General features: G+C 31.8%; 1 protein-coding gene across 1 annotated transcript in view; it reads right to left on the reverse strand.

The window, feature by feature from the left end:
* Nucleotides 1-24,298, reverse strand: part of LOC149896759 (protein amalgam-like) — a 152,786-nt gene that overhangs the window by 10,064 nt on the left and 118,424 nt on the right. The window contains exon 3 of the mRNA XM_090117334.1: nt 530-634. Coding sequence (XP_089973460.1) covers nt 530-634 — 105 coding nt within the window. The remainder of the gene's footprint in view (nt 1-529; nt 635-24,298) is intronic.

Here is a 24,298-nt window from a genome sequence, read left to right on the forward strand (position 1 = left end):
TGGTAGAAACCAAATCTAGAATACAGTGTCTGAAGCTTCTCCTCATTCCCATTAATATGGTCAATTTGAACTGAATAAAAGACTGTTAAGTTAAACTGATATCGTTTTTGCAAGACTACATATCATAAGGAAACTTACACTACATGCACATGTAAATAAATGGTATAAAATAATAATCTAGTCAAATATCTGTAAAATGTAAGTACACAATGATAGACGGGTATAAATAATGTAGAAGAAGAAATCGCTATTTAGCGATAAGGCCGCCGTTTGTTACAATGTATCCTAGATTAAGTCTCAATTTGTAATTTTTTCAGAGCAATGTATTAATAAATAAATAAAAATAAAATGTACTCTTTACTAACCAAATGGAGATTTTGGCATAGGTATTACAGTAGCAGTAGAATAATTATTAGTTTGCCTGTGATATCCCATCCTGATAATATTTCGAGTTATATATTTCGACTCTTTTAAAATAGAAAATATTTTGTATAATATTATATACTTGGAAAATATACAAAGATCCTACCTCCATCAGCATCATTTTGCGCTTCATCATCACTAGCTTCATCAGCCAGCACATCATCGTAGTTGATGTCATCACCCTCTCCGCTGTATTTGGTGTTACGCGCTTCTGTAACAATACATATGGGTGATTATACAAAAATGGGGTAACTCGATGTCATCAGCCAATTTAAACAAAGTCTTATTATATTTTATTCAAATAACAATCTATTTTAAAACAATGAAGCGTCCTTTATTTGGTCACTCAATTTCACTTCTTTATTGTAAATACAAATGAATAAAAAAAATAAATTAATACCTCAAATGTCAGTACTTTGGCATGTCACAACTCCGAAAACCAACAATCAAGTGACTATCGTTTAAACATTATCATCGATTTAAGAAAACTTACAAAAACACTACAATCTTTGATGTACATAGTATTATATACTACAAATTTCATAACGCAATGTTTTCCATTTTATTTAAAAAATAAAATTAAACTTTGTCATCGTTTTCACTAGTCAATCCGTTGTGTGTTTTTTAAATTCGAAATTCTCGCTAAATATCACCAAGTCGAGGTCAAATCCCTGTCTAAGTATTAATGTTGGTAATGAAGTTACTTGTGCACCGCATATTTTGACGGCCGTCATAACTGTACCAGCGCTAGGGTTGTGTTTGTCCTCTAAAATCTTGCTGCGCCAGTCAACATTTCAGTCCTATGGTGAGTCGTTATTCTATTGTTAATCCGATTTTTATTTTCATTTATAAATGTTTAACTATGATTTGTAAAAATATAGTTTGTTGATATTAGAAATTAGGCAAAAAAACATAATTTGTGATTATAACCTCATATTAAGTCCCTTTTCATCAATCCGCTGGCATCAGTCCTTTGTCAGATATCGTGCCAGAGGTCTGACGTGACCCCATAGTACTGATGATTCTGTCGTTTTTGAGAACTTTTATCTTGATTGCTATTGGTATAAGCATTTCTATTTTATATTTCAGTTTAAAACATCATGCGCCACGCTAAAATAACCTGAATTTGACTAGGGAAGAAACATTTAAGAAAGAGTAGCAAAGAAAATAGCTATTGAAACAAACTACTAATCATTTTATTAAAAAAGATCTTATTTTATTTTAATTATTGATTTTGATGCTTTCAGGGCATAGCTTTTTATATTTATCAGATAAATACGTATACGTATATTACTGTGAAGTAAAATTACCTCAAAATAACATAAAAGTTAATTAATATACTTAATAACATTATAAAAATGTCAAAGGGCTCTTATGAAAACTCAGATGAGACTTTCATTCGAGACTTTGGTTTTTAATTTTACTATAATTAGTACTTTTAACATAAATATTGGTAGATTTTTAGGGCTCCGAACCTCAAAAGGAAAAAACAGAACCCTTATAGGATCACTTTGTTGTCCGTTTGTCTGTTAAGACGTTTTTTTTGGAACGCGTGGAGGTATCAATCTGAAATTTATATTGGATACTCAAGATTAAGAACCCTTGGGGCTGTAAAAAAATCAAACTTATAACGCAACGCAATCAAAAGATACCTACATCCGTTAATACTGCAAATTTCCGCAAAATTAAATATTCGCAAGGGAATAAAAAAACACACAGGATGCTTGCAGTGTATACAGTCTACTATAAACTGCTATATAGTTTACTTCTACTTGGTAAATAGCAACGTCTTTATAACACAGATAAGGAAAAATTGCTAAAAGTGTAAATTTTTAGTTACTAACATAATAAAAAATAGGTTTTTGAGGACTCCAACTCGCACTTGGCCGTTTTTTTTGTTTCTATTGTTTGTGAATTACTTGAAATATCAAGTAAAACTAAGTCAAAGTAGAAAAAGTTAAGTAAGAGAGTAAGAATATTCACGTAGCGTTAAATGTCAGAAGGCTGTTTTGAAACTTGAGACATTGTTTTTTCCCAGTATCACATACCTATTAGATATTAATTATCATTTTTAAACGTAACTAAGTGATTTTAATACTTAAAAGACGTGTGCCATTATTAAAACTGAGAGATTTGTAGTAATTTTCATTCAATTTCTTTAAGAATATTACAAAATTGTGTTTTTTATCAGTACCATGTTAGCCTCGTCAGTCCCCTGGAGGCCAATTTCAGAAAATTTAAAATATCTCACAATCTACTTAAAAAACTGGCTGGCCCGATTTGGAACAATATATTCATTAGATTAGCTATCATATACACCCCAATTTGTAACAATCTGATATAAAAAATATAGTAAACAAAATATCCTCAAAAGTTACCCCATTTTTGTATAATCACCCATATATATCATTATTATTTATGTGGGATTGAAATAAATAAATGGTTGTTTGCTTGTAAATACGTCTTTTAATAATTCAAATAATTTAACTTTATTCCGCACGCACACTTCGTCTTACATCCGCCGCCATAACCCCTTTCTTCCCTCTCGCACATTTATTAGTTATTTAACATATCAAAAAATATAACAGAAAATACTGGAAAAATCTGAATTTTTTATTGTAGCACGTATGACGTATAAACGATTCTAGTTAATATTTTTCTATATTTACCTAATAATTATTTATCAAAGTTTATTTTCACCTATTTTCAATAAAATCTATTCCTGTAGATTATAATTATTGATTTATAAATATAATTACATTACGAAAAAGGTTGTGTACCCCTGCGCTCATTTAAAAGTACAAGCTCAGAGCTACAAATGCACACAGCTTCTCGATTAATGCGATAACATTTCAATTGAATGCGGAAATGTTCATTCCTTTGATAAGGTGTGCTCAACCTATTTCTATTAGTTTGAATTATTGTATTTTTAAATTGTGTTATTGTTTTTTTTTTGTTGACTCCATGACGTGATGGTATTGCGACCTTGAAATTTTACTCTCAACACACCTAAAGAAGTTTCACATCAAAAATATTAGTTATTTAAACTTCAATTTACAATTATGTCTTAACCAATATTAATTACTAAAAATCCATAACCTAAATCATTTCTAAATACAGTGAGAAAATAAAAATTATTCAACCAATGATATATGACTACTTGATTAACAAGTGCTTTGCAACTGTTTGACTCAATAAAGTTATTTACATAAACCATATCGCCTTATACAGCTAAGTAATGGATAGACTAACGCTAAGCAAATACCGATGGGTTTGGTGTAAGTTATAAGCGGATGGGATGTATTGTCAGATTAAATTATTCTACTTATAAGTGTAAATTTTTTTTTTTTTGTAAAAATGAGAAATTATAAAAAAAATCGATTGCATGAACTTTTTTAATTTATAAGTATTGATTATTATCATTGCAATTTATTTAAGACTAGCTGTGCACCGCGGTCTCCGCTGTGTTAGCGTATAGCACTGTAGCGGTCTAACCGGTCTCTCAGTGCCCGAACCTGGTCTTAACATCAAGTTTCCCGCCATTTTGAAATAATTGACATTTCTAATATTGAATCCGCCATTTTGAAAAAAAATTCTATTTTTAAATCGCTGTCACAGCCGCCATCGCTACTACTTTTTACCACAGACTATCAGAATTAAATAGGATTTCTATAGAATGCCTAGATTTCCTTTTTCGTCTAACTAATAGACAATAAGACATGCTCCATAGAAACTTATTCATGTATACTTGATTTAAAATTTTGTTAACCGTCAATATAAGGAGAATCGATGTCGGTTTCAATATATTTTAATATTATTTATTCATACAATGACCTAAAACTATATGTTACAAGTTAATTTAAGTATTTATTGTATTGTGATTGATAAATCGATATGTTAGGTCCGTTTATATTATCATAGTTATAATATATTTACCTATATAATATGATACCTAAGATAATACCTATACAATTTAATATTATTTGTAATATTATACGAGCCTACACATAAAAATTATTTAAAAATACATTTATTTTGTGATTTTCCGCTAATATCAAGAATAGCTGGTAAAATTTTGATGGAACTTTCAATACTTATTTGTATCGTAAAAACCAAAATAGGTATATTAATAAAAACTTTTCATATATTACGGAAATTTCATAATGATATTAAAATTGAGAAAACGCACAAGGTCCTTAAATATTTATTCATTCGTTTTGGAGGGATAAACAAACAAATTTTTACGTCGCGGTAGGTTAGAATACCATAAAAGGTATGTTCTAAAACAACTTATTGTTGCATGTTTGACTATTTGTACCTCCTCAAGTGTTAAAACCTCACCTATGATCATTGATAAACAAGGCCAACTGATAGAATGAAATAAAACTCGTGAGCATTAAAAAAAACTATAAATAGATATTTTAATTTCAAAGTTTATTTTATGATATTTTTCTATATCAAAAAGTTTTTAGTGTTTTACCTAAAATTGTTGTTAGGTTGTCAGAAAAAAAATGTAAAATATAATTTTACCTAGTCATGTAGGTAATCGTACTACTATTATAAATGCGAAAGTTTGTATGATTCGATGTTTTTTACTCATTTAAAAATAATTGAATGAATAAATTAATTATAATAAGAATAAAATAAAAATGAATTATAATTATTAATTCAATTGCATTTTATAAATAAACTAGCTGTTGCCCGCGACTTCGTCCGCGATTACGTCGTTTTTCGTCATTCGTCGTTTAAAAAAAATACGTGACACTTTATTTTTGAATGTTCTTAATTGTCTCTTATAAAAATAAACTACATTAAAATTGAATACTCTGATAAGAAAATCTTAAAATCGGAGGACATCGAAAATCTGAGGAAAACATGAATTTGATTTAAATTCTACATTACTTAGTAATTCAAATAATAATCTAAATTAAATGTAGATTAACAGTTTGAGCGCATCATTATATAATATGTACCTAAGTATTAAATTACGTTAGTTTACATAGTAATTTTACTAAAACCACGATGACTTTCTTTCGCGCTCGGTACAACAAACTAAGCATGTTTGTGGTACGTGGCCCGCATCACTTGACCCCCCGCGAGTTCCCCTCCGTTACTATGCGCCATTCGTCGCCCTACTGTAGGAAAAATTGTAATATTTTAAATTCGAGAAATATTGATTTCTTGTATTCGACTATTCGTTGGAGTCGAATACAAAATATATTTGAAGAAACTTAGGTTGGCCTTCAGGCAAAAGGGATCCTATCAAATGATAAACTTGACCTTGTATCTTAAAAGTAAGCATGAAAGGATCCTCTGATAATTGTTGAGCACCAAAGGATCATTTAAAACGCACTACTATAAGAGCGAATATTGTCTAAGAACTGTTTAGATTGCACATGTTCCTCTAAAAGTAGTGATTTCAAAGGTTCTGGTGTATCTTCAAACGAAAGCCGACTCCTTACTCCTCTTTAAAGTATTACAAAAATAACATACTACTTGTATACGTAGTACATATATTATTATTAGTCTGTGATACTACGTTAATATCGCCTATACAGAAGATGATCTGTAATCAATTGTGAGGTTATAAGCAAACCCACTTTTATATTTGTCGGACCACACCACCGAATTCGTAGATTGATCTTCTATGTTTACCTCGTCATTAAGACTGTCGAAATCTGTCTACAGTAAGACGGGCCTCTCGCTATTCGTCCGTTTCAAGAGACCAAATAGTTTCAATTCTTAATCTTTCATTAAACAAACTTATTAATCGTACTTGTCTCAAATAATCTTGTCTCAAATAATGGTAATATTCGCGTCCCTACTCTAGTCATTGCTTATGCTCATGTTCATCTTCAAGAGATCGAATAATATTATGGTGCACCCTATCATTTGTCAATCGGTCTTCATATTGAATAAAAGTTTCAGATTATCGAGATAAAATATGCCATTTGCGATCAGCTGTGAGACGTTATACCCTCTCAGTGAAGGTTTCGGTCTCACAGGATAGTACATGCCGTTCGCGGTCAGCTGTGAGCCGCAATTCTCGTTGTGAAGCGGTTTCAGGTTCTCGGCATAACACAATATGTTGTTTTCGGTCAATAGTAAGCCTCTTACCTCTAACGATCCTTGAGAACTCTTATTTCTCATTTTCTTAGCTTTGCTCGAATTTCGATATAAAGATTTTTTAGGTGGCACTGATGCGAGTAAATAAAAATTTAGTTAAAACGGACTGAGAGTGTTATAATCATCAATCATCATCATCATCAATACATATAATAAAATTGTGGAAAAGCGATGTCTGTACAATGAAAATATGTAGAAAAAAATTAGCAGGTGTTATTATTAAATCGATCTTGAACCCAAAACTGTAGTTAAAAATTTTTTTGTCTGTTTGTCTGTATGTTTGTGCACGCTAATCTCAGAAACGGCTTATCCGATTTAGATGCGGTTTTCACTTATGTATTGTGGTAATTTTCATTTAACAGTTAGTGTTTATTTTATGTCAATCGGTTCATAAATAAAAAAGTTATGACTATTTATAAGTAATCACGGCGAACATTTGCTAAGGCATTCTATTGTACACTGTACAGTGTACGATAAAACGTAATTTATCTGTTATACGCTACAGTTATTCCTTTACATGTCCAGATGATCATATCAAAATTCCCCAAGGGTTTGGGGGTAAGCTGAGGTAGTAGGGGGGCGGGGTCAAATTAACATTATGGTTACTTCTAATAGGTAAATTTTCCACACAAAATGTCCTTTAAATTATGTCGTATTATATTTTTAACCCCCGACGCAAAAAGACGGGTGTTATGTGTTTGACTGCTATGTATTTCTGTGTGTGTGTGTGTGTGTGTGTCTGTCTATGGCACCGTAGCTGGCTAACAGGTAAACCGAATTAGATGCGGCTTTTTTTTGTTAGGCAGCATATTTTCCGACGCTGGTTCTTAGATAAATTGTATCGAAATCGGTTCATCCACTTATTATACCTACATAGGGGTAAAAGTGGGAATGAAAAAAATGATATAATAATTTATTTTTAAAGATCGTTGGGAAGTTTATGAAATTATTTATTCCTTTTTCTATACACTTTTCTTCGTCTAAACGGTTAAGTTACGTGCTCCCTCTCTCTCTCTTCAGCCTTTAGTAATTTGGATTTGTTGCTGGATTTGATAAAAATTGAGTATCGATTAAGCTGATCAGTGGCTACACCATACATTATTAAAAACATCCATTTAAGAAGGGAAGGAAATAGAATTTGCTCCTCTCCCCCCCCTGGTTCCTAAAAAATAATATGACATAATTTAAAAGAAATTTTACGTAGAATTAGTTAGGCATTTCTTTTTTGATTTTCGATATTATATACTAATCATAATTTTTAATTACAATATTATGTAGTAACTATTTGGTATAGGTTAGGCATTTCATTTCTTGATTTTCTTTAATAAGTTGGTACGTAAGTTTTTTAGCTCAGTTTAGTAAGAAATTTTAATAACAATTCTTTTAATTATTTATGGTAGTACGTATTTACTCAATAATTGTATGTTAAGTAGTAATTCAGCATGGGCGTAGCCACGGTGGGGCTGGGTGGGGCGCTTACCCTGGCTTTGATCTGGTAGGTACCAATTGTGAAGGGGAGCGGGCGTGGGCGTTGGCGTGGGCCTGGGAGTGGGCGTGGGAGTGGAAGCATGAAAATAAAAACAATTATTGTTGCCCCACCCTGAGCCCATGGTCATAGGTCCCATATTCCACGTCCCACATCCCACTATTCCACGCGGACGAAGTCGCGGGCACAGCTAGTAGACAAATATAATCAGAAAGCTTTGAACTCCTAAGCTCAACCATAAAAGATAGACATTAATTATGATGTCGGGAGATATTTTTTATATAATATGGAGAACATTTCTTTCATACTAATAATTGTACCAAGTTTCGTTTAAATCCGTCGAGTAGTTTTTGTTTCTATAACGGTTATACAGACAGACAGACGGACAAAAATTTTTGGCGTCAGTGTCGATCCCTAATCACCTCGTGATAGTTATTTAGGAAATATATTTCATGTACAGAATTGACTCATATTTGGTCCTCATAACTTCACTTTTTGTGAACGAAACGACAGCGCGGTTTAATTCGATGCCAACACCATCAAAAAAAGAAAATATTTTTAATTGTGAAAAAATATTATGATTTACACTATAAATAGATACTATTTTAACATTAACACAAAATATAAGACTGTGAGTGTGTAAAAATAAATCCAGCTAGTTTCACATCAAACTTATGTTTTTAATTAGGTATACGACATGAAAATATATTAATTACCAAGCAATAATCATACGTCAGGTAAATACTGAACAAAAGTATTAACAGTCAAAGTATATTTTTACTTACAACATGTAAATGATGAAGGAATAATAATTATCAACGAACTAACCTTTTTGTATTATTGTTTATAAATATAAATTCATAAACAATAAATTTATAAAGAATAGAAAAAATTCGACCACTAAAGAATGCTGGTTCGAGTCCCGCCTCGTTATCGAATTTTTAAAACACGAAGATTTTTAAAAATGTTACCAATGAACACAATCAATATTAGATTAACTGTAATGGACAATGGTGTCTAGTTTGACTTAAAATAATAAACATCTACCCTCACTTTAAAAAATGTAGTATATTCACACGAATTATAAGCGCACCTTATAGGGAAGGGAAGATATGGGTTAAAGAGTTAAATAAATAAATAACATAATTATATTTAAATTATTAATTTTTAACATTGTGTTCAGTAGTGTTAACATGTAAATTGATTTGATTTTTACGAAATCTCATAGATGGCGCTGTTTCAAATTTGTATACTAATAAATTCATTAAACTGATTCTCTGCCCAAATTACGTAAATGACATAGTTTTTATTGTGTAAAGCTAGATAATAGCATGGCTTACCCGAAACCAACATTTAAACATGAGTCTTTAGATTGTACGCTGTCGTAATACACGGAATACGTAAGAAAAAAAAAGGTTCACAGCTCCTCCCCCGGAGGTGATAGCATGATAATATGTTTAAAAAAGCCTCACCCGACCTGTTAGTAATATTCATGCAAAATTTGAAGTCAATCTATGCAGTACTTTTCGAGATTAGCCTGGACAAACATACAGACAAACAGACAAACAGACAAACAGACAAACAGACAAACAGACAAAAATTCTAAAAACTATGTTTTTGGCTTCTATATCGATTATAGATCATGGATTATGTATTCTTTTAAAAAAATATTCAATGTACAGTTTTGACTTTCCTACGATTTTATTATATGTATAGATTAGGTTATCATTGCCGGCATTGATCGAATTACCTTGTTTTTAGGTATTTTTTATCAATTATATCTTATTGATAAAATTTTCAAATTATTTTTCCCAGAATAAAATTTATTAATCATCTCGCAAAATAAATATAAGTAAATAAAAGTCACAGAAATTGATTTTTTATAAATATATTTTCTTAAAAAAAAATTAAAAAATAACATTATTGTAGAGTTCTAAAAAAAATTATTTTCCCTTAAAATAAAATACATTTTTAAAACTTGTTACCATAAAGTTTTTGTTATACAAATACCAAAAAATCTACCCTCAATTAGTATATTTTAAAAGGCCCTTTGTCATTCCGTCCGTATGTATATTTATGAGTGAATGTATGTCTGTTTGTGCATACAAATAACTTAATATTATGGGCAACGAGGAAAGACTGCGTGTCGGTTTGTATACGCACGTTGCATACATATGTAAACGGCTGCGCTGTATTTGATGCGATGCTAGAGATATGTAAATTATATAGCTACCTTTCTTTTCGGACCTGATGAACTCCTGATTATAATAATTATAATTCTATTTAATTCCCTGTAGAATACGTTTTAGACGTAAAATCGTGACAAACAAACACACATATACATCATTACTACATAGTATAAAACCAAGTCGCTTTCTCTGTCCCTATGTATGCTTAAATCTTTAAAACTACGCAACGGATTTAGATGCGGTTTTTTTAATAGATAAAGTGTTTCCAGATTTTAAATATAATTTAAGTATTAGGTTTCAGATAATGCGAGCGTAACCGCGGGCGGAAAGCTAGTTTATATGTATGAATTTTGAATAAAGTAGGTCAATGACGCATGTAAAGATTTTACAGATAAATGTGGGTAGTTATAAATGGATAGAAAGGATCAAACACATATAGGCTGGTATTAAAACTACCTACGAATTACCTTCAGACAAATTTAGGCATCTAGTCATAGCTTTTGACCTCGTAAATTTTATGTTTCTATACTAATATGTAATCTATACTCATATTATAAAGCGAAAGAGTTTGTTTGTTTGAACGCGCTTGTCTCGGGAACTACTGATCCGATTTGAAAAATTCTTTACACTGAGCGGAGCACTGCGTGTAAAACCGCGGAGCACAGCTAGTGTATAAAATAAAGATCACATTTTTTTGTACGTTTGTTTATAGTGAACAAGATACTCTTAAACTACGTTCATGATTCTGAAAAGGCTTTCAGTAGTGGAAAGTTACATAATGCGTTACTAACATTATAATATGAATAATTCGACACTAGATGGCGTTGATACTTTTAATATTTTTTGTATGTTAGTATTATTGTATTATCTGTGCTGTTTCTTCCTTTGTTTATTTTATGATGCTGTAATAAAGCATAATAAAAAGGCTTAAATCATAATTATAATATGAGTCATATCTTGCGTAAGGATTTTGTCATCATGTGTGATGGATTGCTCATAATACAATGCTAATTTCAATTAGAATAAATACTTGAGTCACACATAAATAAATATAATAAATAAATAAATATGTTACTTATAAACTGAAGAGTTTGTTTGTTTTGTTTATTTGCGTAAACACACTAATCTCAGGAACCACGGGACCGATATGAAATAATATTTCACTGTTAGATAGACTATATAATATCATCACGCTAACACCAATAGGAGCTAGGTCACAAATTAAAACTTATTTTCTAACATCTTTATAGCTTCGCTTTCACTGAACACTGGCTTTATATAGCTTGTCAAGTGTTTAGGTATCGGTTTGACACTTACCGGGGATATTAATAAGGGCTACATTCCTATCTCTATACATCAGAATTATACCGGGATGAATACATTAATAACTACTTGCTGCCTGCTGGTCTAGTGCAGGGAAGTATGTATATTATTTTTGAGGTCACAGGGGCCTTAGACAAAGTAACATTTAAAAAACGATAACGAAGTTAGAAAAGGAAAAATGTATGGGATTGACATTAGATAGACCACGTGATCTAACGCGGCGTATGTCATTCCCATACATTTTTGCCTTTTCTAACTTCGTTATCGTTTTTTAATTGTTACTTTGTCTAAGGCCCCAGGTTCGAATATAGGAAAGGTTATAGAATTGTCAATAATAGTTTGGTTTTTTGGGAATAAATACTATTTCTATAAAGATTGTGTAATAAATAATTATGTAACCCACATTACTCTCAACTCAGTTTACTGTGAATTCAATCAAAATTGATGCAGCTGTTTTGGAAACGAGCCGAAATAATAGATATTTTTTATTTAGTTTTTATTATCTACTAGCTTTCCACCCGTAGCTTCGCCCGCGCGGTCAAAGAAAAACCCGTATAGTTCCCGTTCCCGTGGGATTTCCAGGATAAAACCTATCCTATTTCCCGGGATAAAAAGTAGCCTATGTCCTTTCTCGGGTATCAAAATATCTCTATACCAAATTTCATGCAAATTTTTTAAGTAGTTAAGGCGTGATTGAGTAACAGACAGACAGACAGAGTTACTTTCGCATTTATAATATTAGTATGGAAGTATGGATTTCGAAGGTGAGTACAGACAGACAGTAAAGACAAAAGTTAACCTAGAACACTCCTTTAAAATTAAATAAATAGCTTATTAGTTTGATATTGCAGTGGTTAGGTCCTCGGACTTCAAATCAATAAGTCTGAGGTCCAGACCCTGTTTCAACGGTGAATGAAAACATCGTGAGGAAACCGACATGTCATAGAATCAAAAACGACATGTGACCTACGTAACATCGTGGCCAGCGTGGTGGATTATGGCCTGCATCTTCATAGGAGGCCCGTGTCCCAGCAGTGGGAACGTATATGGGCTGATGATGATGATGAGTTTGATGTTACAAACAGATAAATTTTAATCATGTATTTGATAAAGCGAAGAATACATAAAATATTATCGACGTTGACAAAATTCAATTTATTAACTCAAATATTTTTACAGAACTGTATATTAAGCTAGTTTTTAGCTATATACACAAAAAAAATTGTCGTCCGTCGAGTCATTCGTACATGTAGGAAGTGGCCGAGTGAATACAGGGCATTTCAATTAGGACTAATTAAACAGACAGACACCGCTATTCCATGTATATGTCTAGTAGGTCAGAACATTGGATTAACCTTTTTATGTGGGCTTTTTATTAGTTTTAATTTCGTTTTCGGATAAATAGTTAGTCATATGTTGTTTTTTGTGTGAAATGAGGTTGGTTAGTGATAGTGAAAATTGCTAGATCAATTTTAATGCTTCTTTAAGTAGCTTAAACATGTATTATAGTTTTAATAATATTCTAATAAAATAAATTACTTGTTACAAAATGAGGTAGTTAGACTATGATTCTTTTAATATCTACATTTATTTATTCAATTAGACTTCTTCTAGAAGCACTTTTGAATCGTCATTACATATGTTAACATTTACCACCGATTCGATATTTATTCGGTATTTATTTACAATAAATACCATATTATAGGTACTTGAATAAATCTACAGGTAGGTATGTTATTATTTTTCTGTATAATTATATTTTCTATATATGTACTTCGTGTTATTTCCTTAAAAGCAACCAGGATTAAAACGAATAGCATCCAACTATAGATCTATAGTTACAAAAAGTTATTTCACAAAGCTTTTCCAAGTGATTTGTAGTCTGTGGTAATTAATCAAAGCTAATGCTATTTACGACTTTGCCCCACTGCCCCGGGGTCGTGTGCATTAATGAGAAGGAACAATTTAATTAGCTTGTGTGACTTTATGAAGGTAGATTGGACAATTCTTCGGTATTTGGTGATAGCTTTTTCGTGTTTTTTAAGGAAAAATTAATATTTTAAATTTTGGTAAGAATTTGGCTTGAATTCGGTTTGAATTTTATGTTACGAGAGTTTTTGTTTTATATTATGTAACGGATGGCCACAGCCGACAATTTAGAAAAAAAAAGATTTAACTTGTTTTCAGGAAGCAGTCACAAATATTCAGTTTACCTACTAGGTACTTGTTGACTATAGTTTTTAGATAATACCTATACTTACGTTCTATATGTTTATTAGTCAATAACAAGTCAATTATTATAAAAAAAAAAAATATGTTAAATCTAATATTTCAACCTAGTCTATTTCGAAGTTTGATGTTGTTCACTTGAACTTTTTGTAAAAAAAACAGTTGTTGATATTACGTAGTACCGAAAAGAAGAGATACCTTGTAATCAGAGTATTTAAATGGAAAAATATCACGTAGGGTGATAAATACGAAGTGTTCGAGTGTCAAAAGGTCCCGCTGTCGTGTCGGAATGTCACGTTTTTGTTTATTTGTTTGTATGTACGTCTTGACAGATAAGTTTAAAAATATAAGTGATGATGTATTTTAATTAATACTAGATGTGCTCCGCGGTTTTACCCGCAGTGCTCCGCTCATGTTGGTCTTAGCGAGATGATATATAGCCTATAAGCCTTCCTCGATGAATGGGCTATTTAACACCGAAAGAATTTTTCAAATCGGACCAGTAGTTCCCGAGATTAGCGCGTTCAAACAAACAAACAAACAAACTCTTCAGCTTTATAATATTAGTAGTTTTTAAACCATATTTATTATTGTGTATACTTACATACATAACAACTTAACAAGCTTATTATGAGTAATCGTATGACTTTCAAACTACATCTAAATCCGTGCAGTCATTACATACAAAACAACAATACACATAAAATACAGTATTTATTAATGAAAACTCAGAATATGTTTTAAAATAGTTTTATTTGCGTGTTTGTAAAGCTGCGTCGATGAATCACATTCAATTCGGGACCACGTGCTTCGTGTATTTTCTTATGTAACTTCATATAAAACACTAGCTGTGCCCTACGGTTTTACCCGCAGTACCACTGTTGGTCTTAGCGAGATATAGCCTATAGCCTTCCTCGATAAATGGGCTATCTAACACCGAAAGAATTTTTCAAATCGGACCAGTAGTTCCCGAGATTAGCGCGTTCAAATAAACAAACTTCGGCTTTATAATATTAGTAGATATAATGCCCTAGAATAAAATGTATTATAGTCTACACCAGTACACCACCACATCCAACCTCAATGTAACATTACATAAAACATTTAAAACGAAATAAAAACCTCGTAAAGCGGATATAAGGAAACGACCCGACTTTACGCGCAACTAATTCAGGTCAGTTGGTTTTAGAATACACTATAATTTTGTTAGCACTGCGACTGTTCTATAATATTAAATATGGCAGTTAGAAATGCATACGTCTGTTTAAATCTGTACTACATAATATAATATTATAAAGCATGAAGAGTTTGTTTGTTTGTTAGAACGCGCTAATCTCAGGAACTACAGGTACGATTTGAAAAATTATTTTGGTGTTAGATAGCCCATTTATCGAGGAAGGCTATATTATTATTATATCATCACGCTAAGACCAACAGGAGCGAAGCCACGCGGGTGAAACCGCGAAGCGCAGCTAGTATAAATAGTTACTCATTAGATAAAAGCCATTATAAAAACAAACACAAAAATAACTCAAAAAGATCATAACAACAATAAAATTAGAACATTGCTCATTCCATTAATGGCCGTAATTAATTAAAAAGCATTCTAATCACAGATTATTAAACCATAATCCACGAACGTCATATTCTTTTATAGTCTGTACTCGTCAAAAACGCGGGAAACAGTACTGCCATGCCATAAATTGCTCTTCCCATAAACGTTCATTAATTTTATGAATAGAATGGCATAATTTTATTATTCACGCCCCGTCTTGACCTAGATGCTAGAATAAAATTCTAATTTAGGTCATAAGCTATTTTTGCCCTATATTTAATGGTTGGAAAATTTCGCGTCTATTATTATTTACAACTATTTTGTTGGTAAGTATTTCGTTTATATTTAAGCGAATACAAAGTATGATTAGATTTTCATCATAGTATAAAATTAATAAATGTTTTAAAACTAAAACTTGCATGTGCAATAACTTGTTCATCATTTTGAAATACCTTTCTAAGTTAAATGAAAATATTATCCTTCCTTTCATAAGACGAGGACCTCAGGTTTGTTTTGTATACTTACAATTTTTAAAAATACACCATGTTTCCAAGCTTTAGGGTTGATTTTTCAGGTAACGTTTCAAAAGCGCAAGCGCCAAATCAAACTTCACGAATAATAATATACCTTATTACATTGGAATAAGGGGCGCTACATATATTCCTCTTACATTTAGAAGGATGCTGCGACCTGTGTATGAGATTTTACCTGAACCTTAACGCCATACACATAAGGTTGAAAATTTCGTTAGAAAAATGTTCGTAAAACTTGATCTCCTGCCGACGTCTGGTATCCTGGTACATTTTGCCCTTTACACGTGACGTCATGGAGATTAAATAGTAATTTAATCCACCGGAGGCATGTGTTGAGGTGAAAGACTTGACGTTAATGCTCTTTTTTCATTAATTTTTACATGCACATCTGTGATGTTAGTATTTATTTAATTTATGAAGAACTAGATGTGCTCCGCGGTTTTACTCGCAGTGGTCCGCTCTTGTTGGTCTTAGCGAGATGATATTATAGCCTTCCTCGATAAATGGGCTATCTAACACCGAAAGAATTTTTTAAATCGGACCAGTAGTTCCCGAGATTAGCGCGTTCAAACAAACAAACTCTTCAGCGTTTAAATATACCTTTAAGTAAAGATTTATGTATTTTAGGTCATACAAAGCCTATACTATACTAATTTATGGAAGACAGGAATGATTTTACTTTATGGTACCTATTCAATACCGACTACGCAAAGCATTTTTGTTATTAGTAAAAGGAATACCTATTGGACAGAATAGTATAATCCTCATTAATTCATTGACTGTAAATATTTTAAAATCTCAGAGAGGTTATGAAAATATAAAAAATCAACTAAATAATTTATAGTTACTAACTTACGACTTACGAGTTTTACTAAAAAAGGCAATTTTGTATCGATACAAGTATTTTAATCTAAAAAAGTCCTTCTGCATAGAATCATGAATGATTAGTTATCATGAAATTATGGATTGCCCTATAAAGTTATTTAAGTACATAATAAAAGCAAAGCTGTTTATATTACATAACATTTTCACGGCCATCCATCTTGCTGTAAAAATACTTCTCTCAAATCTCATAAAAGTATTGCACATGGCCCCTTCCCTGTTCGCTGTTGATAATAATAAATTTTATTACATAGGTAGTTTAATTGTTAAGCTATTGCATAGCTTTTATCTCAAGACTTTGAGCGCGATGTAAAAATTCGGTAACGAAAAAACCTTACACCCACTCCAACTGGCACAGCGATGGCTGCAATAGCTTTACTGCGGCAGTCCTCGGGTGCAATACGTATTATTTTTTATTATTCTAATAATAATTGTGGCAAGTTTAATATATTTTTGGCGGGTTTATTGATATGGCAACATTAAAATTTAACTGTCAACGAATTTAGGTTATGAAATGTAAGTAAAAACGTCGTGAAAGTTACATCGAGTGACTTACGCGTCTTCATTTAATTACATGAAATTAAGTTTTCGAGGATATGAGTTTACTTTGTAAACGACTGACTAAGATAAAACAAGATTTGAGATGGTTTTTAAAGAGTATCACAGTAAACCGCGAATTAAATCATGATAAGTAGGTAATTGTAAGATTAATCCTTTCCTATCCTTCCTACTAATATTATAAATTAGCTGCTCCGCGCGGTTTCACCCCCGTGACTCCACTCCTGTTGGTCGTAGCGGGATGATATATACCCTATAACCTTCCTCGATAAATGAGCTATCTAACACCGAAAGAATTTTTCAAATCGAACCAGTAGTTCCTGAGATTAGCGCGTTCAAACAAACAAACTCTTCAGCTTTATAATATTTATTATAAATGAGAAAGTTTGTGAGGATGTGTGTGTGTTTGTTACTCTTTCACGCAAATACTACTGAACCGATTACAATGAAATTTTCCTTTGTAAACGCGGGCGAAGACGCGGGCGGAAATTTAGCGTAGTTGTAAAGTGACAAAAAGTACGCGTCTAAAATCTCTATAATCGTTTATTTAGCAAGTAAATAACTTAAAAGATACTAGACACCCCTAAAATATAGAGTTACTATGTCGTCCTACATACTACAATTGTAATATTGTGACACTGCAAGTACTAAAAAAATGTTGCAAAATTCTCTAACAACAATGTCGTAAAACATCAACAAACGAGCTTTTCAAGCCTTCAATAAAAAAGCAATAATTTCAATATGGTTTTATTATTCTATTAAGTAGCAAGGTCGACTTCCCTCTGTGTATGACGTCATCATCCTTAGGGGGTAAGATAGATAAGACCTAATATGATCTCCTTTTATTTATATTTCTTCACTATATATAAAACCTAGTACAAGGTTAAAAAATTAATAATAAATTTCTTCCGCTTAGATTGCGTTACGATTTAGGAATCCTAGGCCATGGCTTAGTCATTGGTGACATAGTACGTATGTGTTCAGCATTTTTATGCCTTTTCTTTAGCCTCGCGCGTGGGTAGCAATACGATTATTAAATTGTAGAAATTACTAGAAAAAAATCTTATTAATTAAGTTATATTGAGCAAATTTAGTTTTAATCAAATTTCTAAATGATAGAGACTTGCCTATATAAACCCACTACATTCTAAAAAATACTTTTGCTACACGCCTTACTTACAATTTTATGAAGGAAAATAAGTTGATGGTGATGTTTACTAGTCTATACATACAAAACAGTTAATCCATATATATTGTGCTTATAAATTAAAAAGCTCGATTGTGTATGTTCAATTCTCCTACACACTGTAACAGCTCCTTACTTATAGATAAAATTTCGCCAAAAAATACATTATATTTTTGTATTACCTACATAGGAAATACAACTTATATAAGAGCAAGTACTTATTTAAGTACAACAATTATTATGCGAAACACATGCCAATCTCAATTGCTAATGTGGGGATATTTAGCAAATAAAATGACTTCTTGATTGTGACTGACATCCTGTCTTTATATCGGACCACCTACCGTTTTAAAATATATCTAATTAATAATTTTAAAAGTTAACTAGGCAACTTATTAAATAGGCTATATATGTACTTATATCGCGACTTTGCCCAGCCTTCTCTCAGGATAATAATAAAAAAATAGCCTATATACCAGGAATAAGATAGCTTTTTACTGATGAAAAATTATGAAAATCGACTTCTTATTTTTTATAGCTGGCGCCCATGGCTTCACTCGTGTGGTGGAGTAAAAAGGTAGTCTATGTGGTAATACAGACTATTATACCAAATTCCATACAGATCGATAAGCTGTTTTTCAGTGAAAGAGTAAAAACGTCCATTTATAAAATCTTACAATCTTTCAAACTTATGATAGTAGAAGGAGCGACAATGGACAATTATTATGGACAAGTAGAAGAGTTTTTCAAACTTAATAATATTACAAGCCTCGATGTATTCTCAATCCAAAAAAATATAGCCTTTGTTAATTCTGTAGCTTTCTTAAATTAAAATAGATCGAGTGGTTTTTCAGTTAAATCGAAACAAAATCAAATCCATCATCATTGTAATATTAAAAGTACATTCACTTAAGGAAGTATTAAGCACAAAGTATCAAACACTTGATGCACAATTATTTAAACTTTAAATACTTCGCGTGACTGACGGCATTCTTCTGTTCAAGATAGAAGCTTATAGCGTATTGGATAAGGTTAAATATATGTATTATTCGTATGACCTTAATTTGTTAAAGGTTAGTTTTTAAATGTGATTTATTTTCCTTTCCTCTTATAACAAATTTGTGCTATCCAGGTGTGTCGTGTATCTTTACTACAGTTTCTAAACACGAATCGCTATATCGGAAACGAGTCACAACTCTATTTTTTGTTAATATTATGTGTAATTAATAATTATAATTTTTGTCTCACCTATATTCTACTGGATGTAATATAATCTCGGCTATATTATACCCTCACAGGTCAAAGTGAAAAAAGGGAGCATGTTTTTAAGCTAACTTTGAATTAAATTTGTATCTTTGTGTGTCTGTTTGAAGTGGATCACACCGAGTCGAAAGGAGTCTGATACAGTGATACATACAAACATACATTATATTTTCTACCCCTAAGTAATTTCAAAATAAAGTTTGCCATGTCAGCTAGTAAATTATTATAAAATCGCTTCAGCCTATCCCGTTAACCACAACAAACTCATTGCATCTATTGCTTGCTCAATTGGCTGTATCTCGTGACTCACGCTGCGTCACTCGGGTATTCCAATCTTGTGCTCACTACATTTGAGGTACTTAGACATAGTATTTTGAAGATTTGTCCTTGTTTAGAAGCAAAACTTTAACAGTGGATAGCGAAGATTTTATACAACGTTAACGAAACCGCGGGCGGAAAGCTCATTCACTTTACCAGTTTTGCCGCACCTAAAATTCAAATTTATACATTTTTTATTGTTTTTCAAATTAAAAAAAGACGCGTTTTTAAAGACTGGCCAGTGACATTTATAAAAATTTAATCCAACCTCTTTCGTAGAATTCTTAAAATGGAAATTCCAAATTCAAAATTCGCGCCACTTATCACTCATTTTGTTTTTAATAAAATGTTTGACGCGATGAAAAAAGGTACAGATTAGTAATTGGCTACAAAGTAATCTCACGCACTCATAAAAAAATACTTACTAAAGCTTCTTAGAATATACTTTATAGGTAGTATAACCCATTGGGCATTGACCACCGAGCGGCCCGATCGGGCCGAGACACAATAGATTTTCTATTGTGTCTGTGATCCGAGGACTGACGGATTAAATAAACAAATAGGTATATTTCGTCACGTCATAGTTAACAATGTCACTTTGTAAACAAATCCCTTGAGTATAGGCGGGTTAATTTTAATTGAATTATAAGTGATATTTGATGATATGTAGAGGTCAGGGGTTAGCCTAGGAGACCCTGACATTAATGAGGCTTTGAATTTTACAGCATATTATGATTCATTAACAAAAATAGATATTTGGTAAAAATTTGAAACACTATTCAGCGGCTTATGTCTCTCGGGAATAAAATTACACTTTCTGCTGTTGAAAGAATTTTAAAGATCGGTTAAATAATTTCGAAACTATTTGGTACAAGCAAACAGTCGAAAATTCTTCTCTTTTTAATAATTAGCGTACTTATTAAAAACCATAAGCAAAATGAAAGAATTTGGAAAATGCAAAATCATTTTTTTTATAATTAGCGCATTAAAGCATAAAATGTCAATCAAAAAACTGCAAACGATTTGCTATAATTATGAAATTAAGTGCACATTTACTGCACTTTCCATACAATTTAAGTAAATTGATCAAAATGTATGCGAAACGCACTTTCTTCAATAAAATTCTTAAATTATCAACGCATTAATTTTATGAGGTAAAATTCCAAGTGTCGTTGACCTTTGCCAAAATGGTGACTTGCAAATGATATATCCATCCCTTTCTTCAGCACCCTTCTCTCTCTGTTTTACAGTTAAAGTTAAATAATGTATGAACTGGGATTTACAATGTTAAAAAAGGGTTTCGAATAAATTCATAGTAATCAGGACATGTTTTTTAGTGTTTTATGTTACCAAGGAAGGATATTTAAGTAGGATATTTTGAACATCAAACTTCTTTAGAATTTTTTTTACAAAACTGCTTAATCCATACTAATATTATAAATGCGAAAGTAACTCTGTCTGTCTGTCTGTTACTCAATCACGCCTTAACTACTGAACCAATTTGCATGAAATTTGGTATGGAGATATTTTGATACCCGAGAAAGGACATAGGCTACCTTTTATTGCGAAATATGTACCACGGGCGAAGCCGGGGCGGACCTCTAGTGTGGAAATAAATAAACATAGACTACTTAATAATTGATATATTTAAAAGATGACAAAAAATAACACAAACGAAACTAACAATAAAATATAATTAAGATATGTCAAAATTACCTACCTAATGCAAATATTAAAAATAATAAGTACCTAGATACACTGCTCTATGAATATTATATTATGCATAATTTAAATTCATACCTACTCCTCATTAAAAATAACTCTAATTAACTTCACAGTACATTACGTAACTAGACACCGTCAAAAATCTTATCTTAGGGAATAAAAATTTAATACTTTTATTATTTTTTACGCAAACAAGGTACCTACTTCAGTAATTTTTTGTGAACATTTTTAATTTGCCATTACATCTAATTCATTTTTGGGTACAATTTGCAAAAAAGGGAGGCAAGAATTTGCGAATTTACAATGTCAACATTTATACATATAAAACTAAGTGTTACCCGATTCGCCCGCTTGGTCAAAGGAAAAACCTATTTCTTATTATGTTGGAACATAAGTACATAAATGCTTTTAAAAATTTTTCCTATATCCTATATGAGTGTAAGAAGACGTTGCTATAAACAAAATTTCAAGAGTCTGTGGTCACGGGAAGTACTTACGTACCCCATAGGTTTTGATTCCCTTGCGAATGTCGAAATTTGCGAAAATTTGCAGTATATAAACGTCTGTTTCTTTTGGATTTGTTCTCTTATAAGATTAATTGTTTTCCATTCAAGGGACCGTAGACTTGAATCCATACTAATATTATAAATGCGAAAGTAACTCTGTCTGTCTGTCTGTTACTCAATCACGCCTTAACTACTGAACCAATTTGCATGAAATTTGGTATAGAGATATTTTGATACCTGAGAAAGGACATAGGCTACTTTTTATCCCGGGACAATGACGCAATCCCGGAAATCCCACGGGAACGGGAACTATGCGGGTTTTTCTTTGACTGCGCGGGTGAAGCCGCGGGCGGAAAGCTAGTATTCAATATAAATTTCAGCTTGATACCTTCACACTTTCCTGAGAACAAGAGTCTTGACATACAGACAGACCCTTAAAAATGGAGTTCTTATTTAACTTTAATAGTCCGTATGACACGAGAGACGCGTAGGACCGACACTTCTTGATCCTATAGCGCGGCTAATTCAAATTCCTCTCACAGCATTGTATGAAGCTTTATGTATTCTATTGTTTATTATCTGTTGTTTTAATCTCCAATACGCTCGGGGATTTGTTGGGATTATAAACCGGTTTTTCCCGTGACTTTGCTTGTGTTTTGTTGCGTTAGCTTTTTTTATGTTTATTGAATGAGATTTAGTTAGAATTGTTTCAGTTAGAGAAATTATTCGGAGTTATATATTTTCAAATCGTACTGTGGTATGTAATAAGTATTTAATCTGACTGAAGTATATTTTTACGGCTGATTAATTTTCATTTAAAATATTTATGCTCTTATTGTTACGATATTAAATGTTCTATTTCATGTATGATTAGCTGTAAGGTACCTAGTACAAATAAATAAATAAATTATTTGAACTATTATTTATTACGTTTGCATATAATTTTAGATAAATTGCCTATATTTAATCTATCTTTGTAGCAAAATTCATCCACACCAGTTCAACCATTTATGCACGAAATAGGGACATACATTTATAATAGCAATAGCACAGATAATAATATAACTATACTATACTCTTTACAAAGTATATTTTGTATCGCGGATTCGAACCTATTACCTCTATCAAGCTATAACCACCGTACCATTGGATTAATATACCTTTATGAATGGGATTTTTAAGATGAATGAGTTACATAAGGTGACCATTATAGACCACAGTTCACAGGACAAAAACCTGTGCCAATTCAAGGGAACTGGTTGTATCCAGATAGTGATGCGCTGACTGGATCGAAGAATATCGATATCGATATATTGGAGTTATCGATACGCGTTCAAAAAGGCGGGTAAGTATAGAATTATTTAACAGTAAACGAAAGAGAGATATTTTCAAATAATTTTGTTTGCTATGACAGACCAAAATCATATAATTTTCACACAGAAAACTGAATAGGCACCTATTAGTCCAGACTCCAGTCTGTGGGGAAATGTAAAAGCCTCTGCTCTACAAAAGGTGGTGTAGAAAATGTTTTGAAACAATATTGTTTAGGTATGAAAGGTTAATAAAAATCCAAGTTCTCGACCTTGACGGACCCAGGCGCTAGCCGCCATCTTGAAATAAAGGTGCTAAAATTAGGTATATTTTAAATAACTTCTCAATTGTTTACTAAATCACAAAAGTGTCTATGAGGGGTTCAAAGAAGACAAAATTACCTACATTTTTTGCATATACATGACTATTCTGTCAGCCTTAAAGGTAAAAAGTTACAAGCGACGGAAATAATAATATTTACAGAAATCATATAATTTTAATTTTGTTTAAAAATTGTACAGCCATCATTTTTTAATTATTTTTATGGCCCGGGCTGGTTAATGGTGGCTTCTTCATTATCGTCGCTGGAATTTTCTGTTTCATTGTCTGTATTTTTAGTTTCCAACCATGAAATTTCGTCGTCATGACCAGAAGAAATCGAAGACGCTTGACAAAATTGTTTCAA

The sequence above is a fragment of the Colias eurytheme genome, chromosome 27 (genome assembly GCF_061535395.1).
Source record: "Colias eurytheme isolate Ceu_HAF_F1 chromosome 27, ilColEury1 Martin Lab GWU primary, whole genome shotgun sequence".
NCBI lineage: Eukaryota > Metazoa > Arthropoda > Insecta > Lepidoptera > Pieridae > Colias > Colias eurytheme.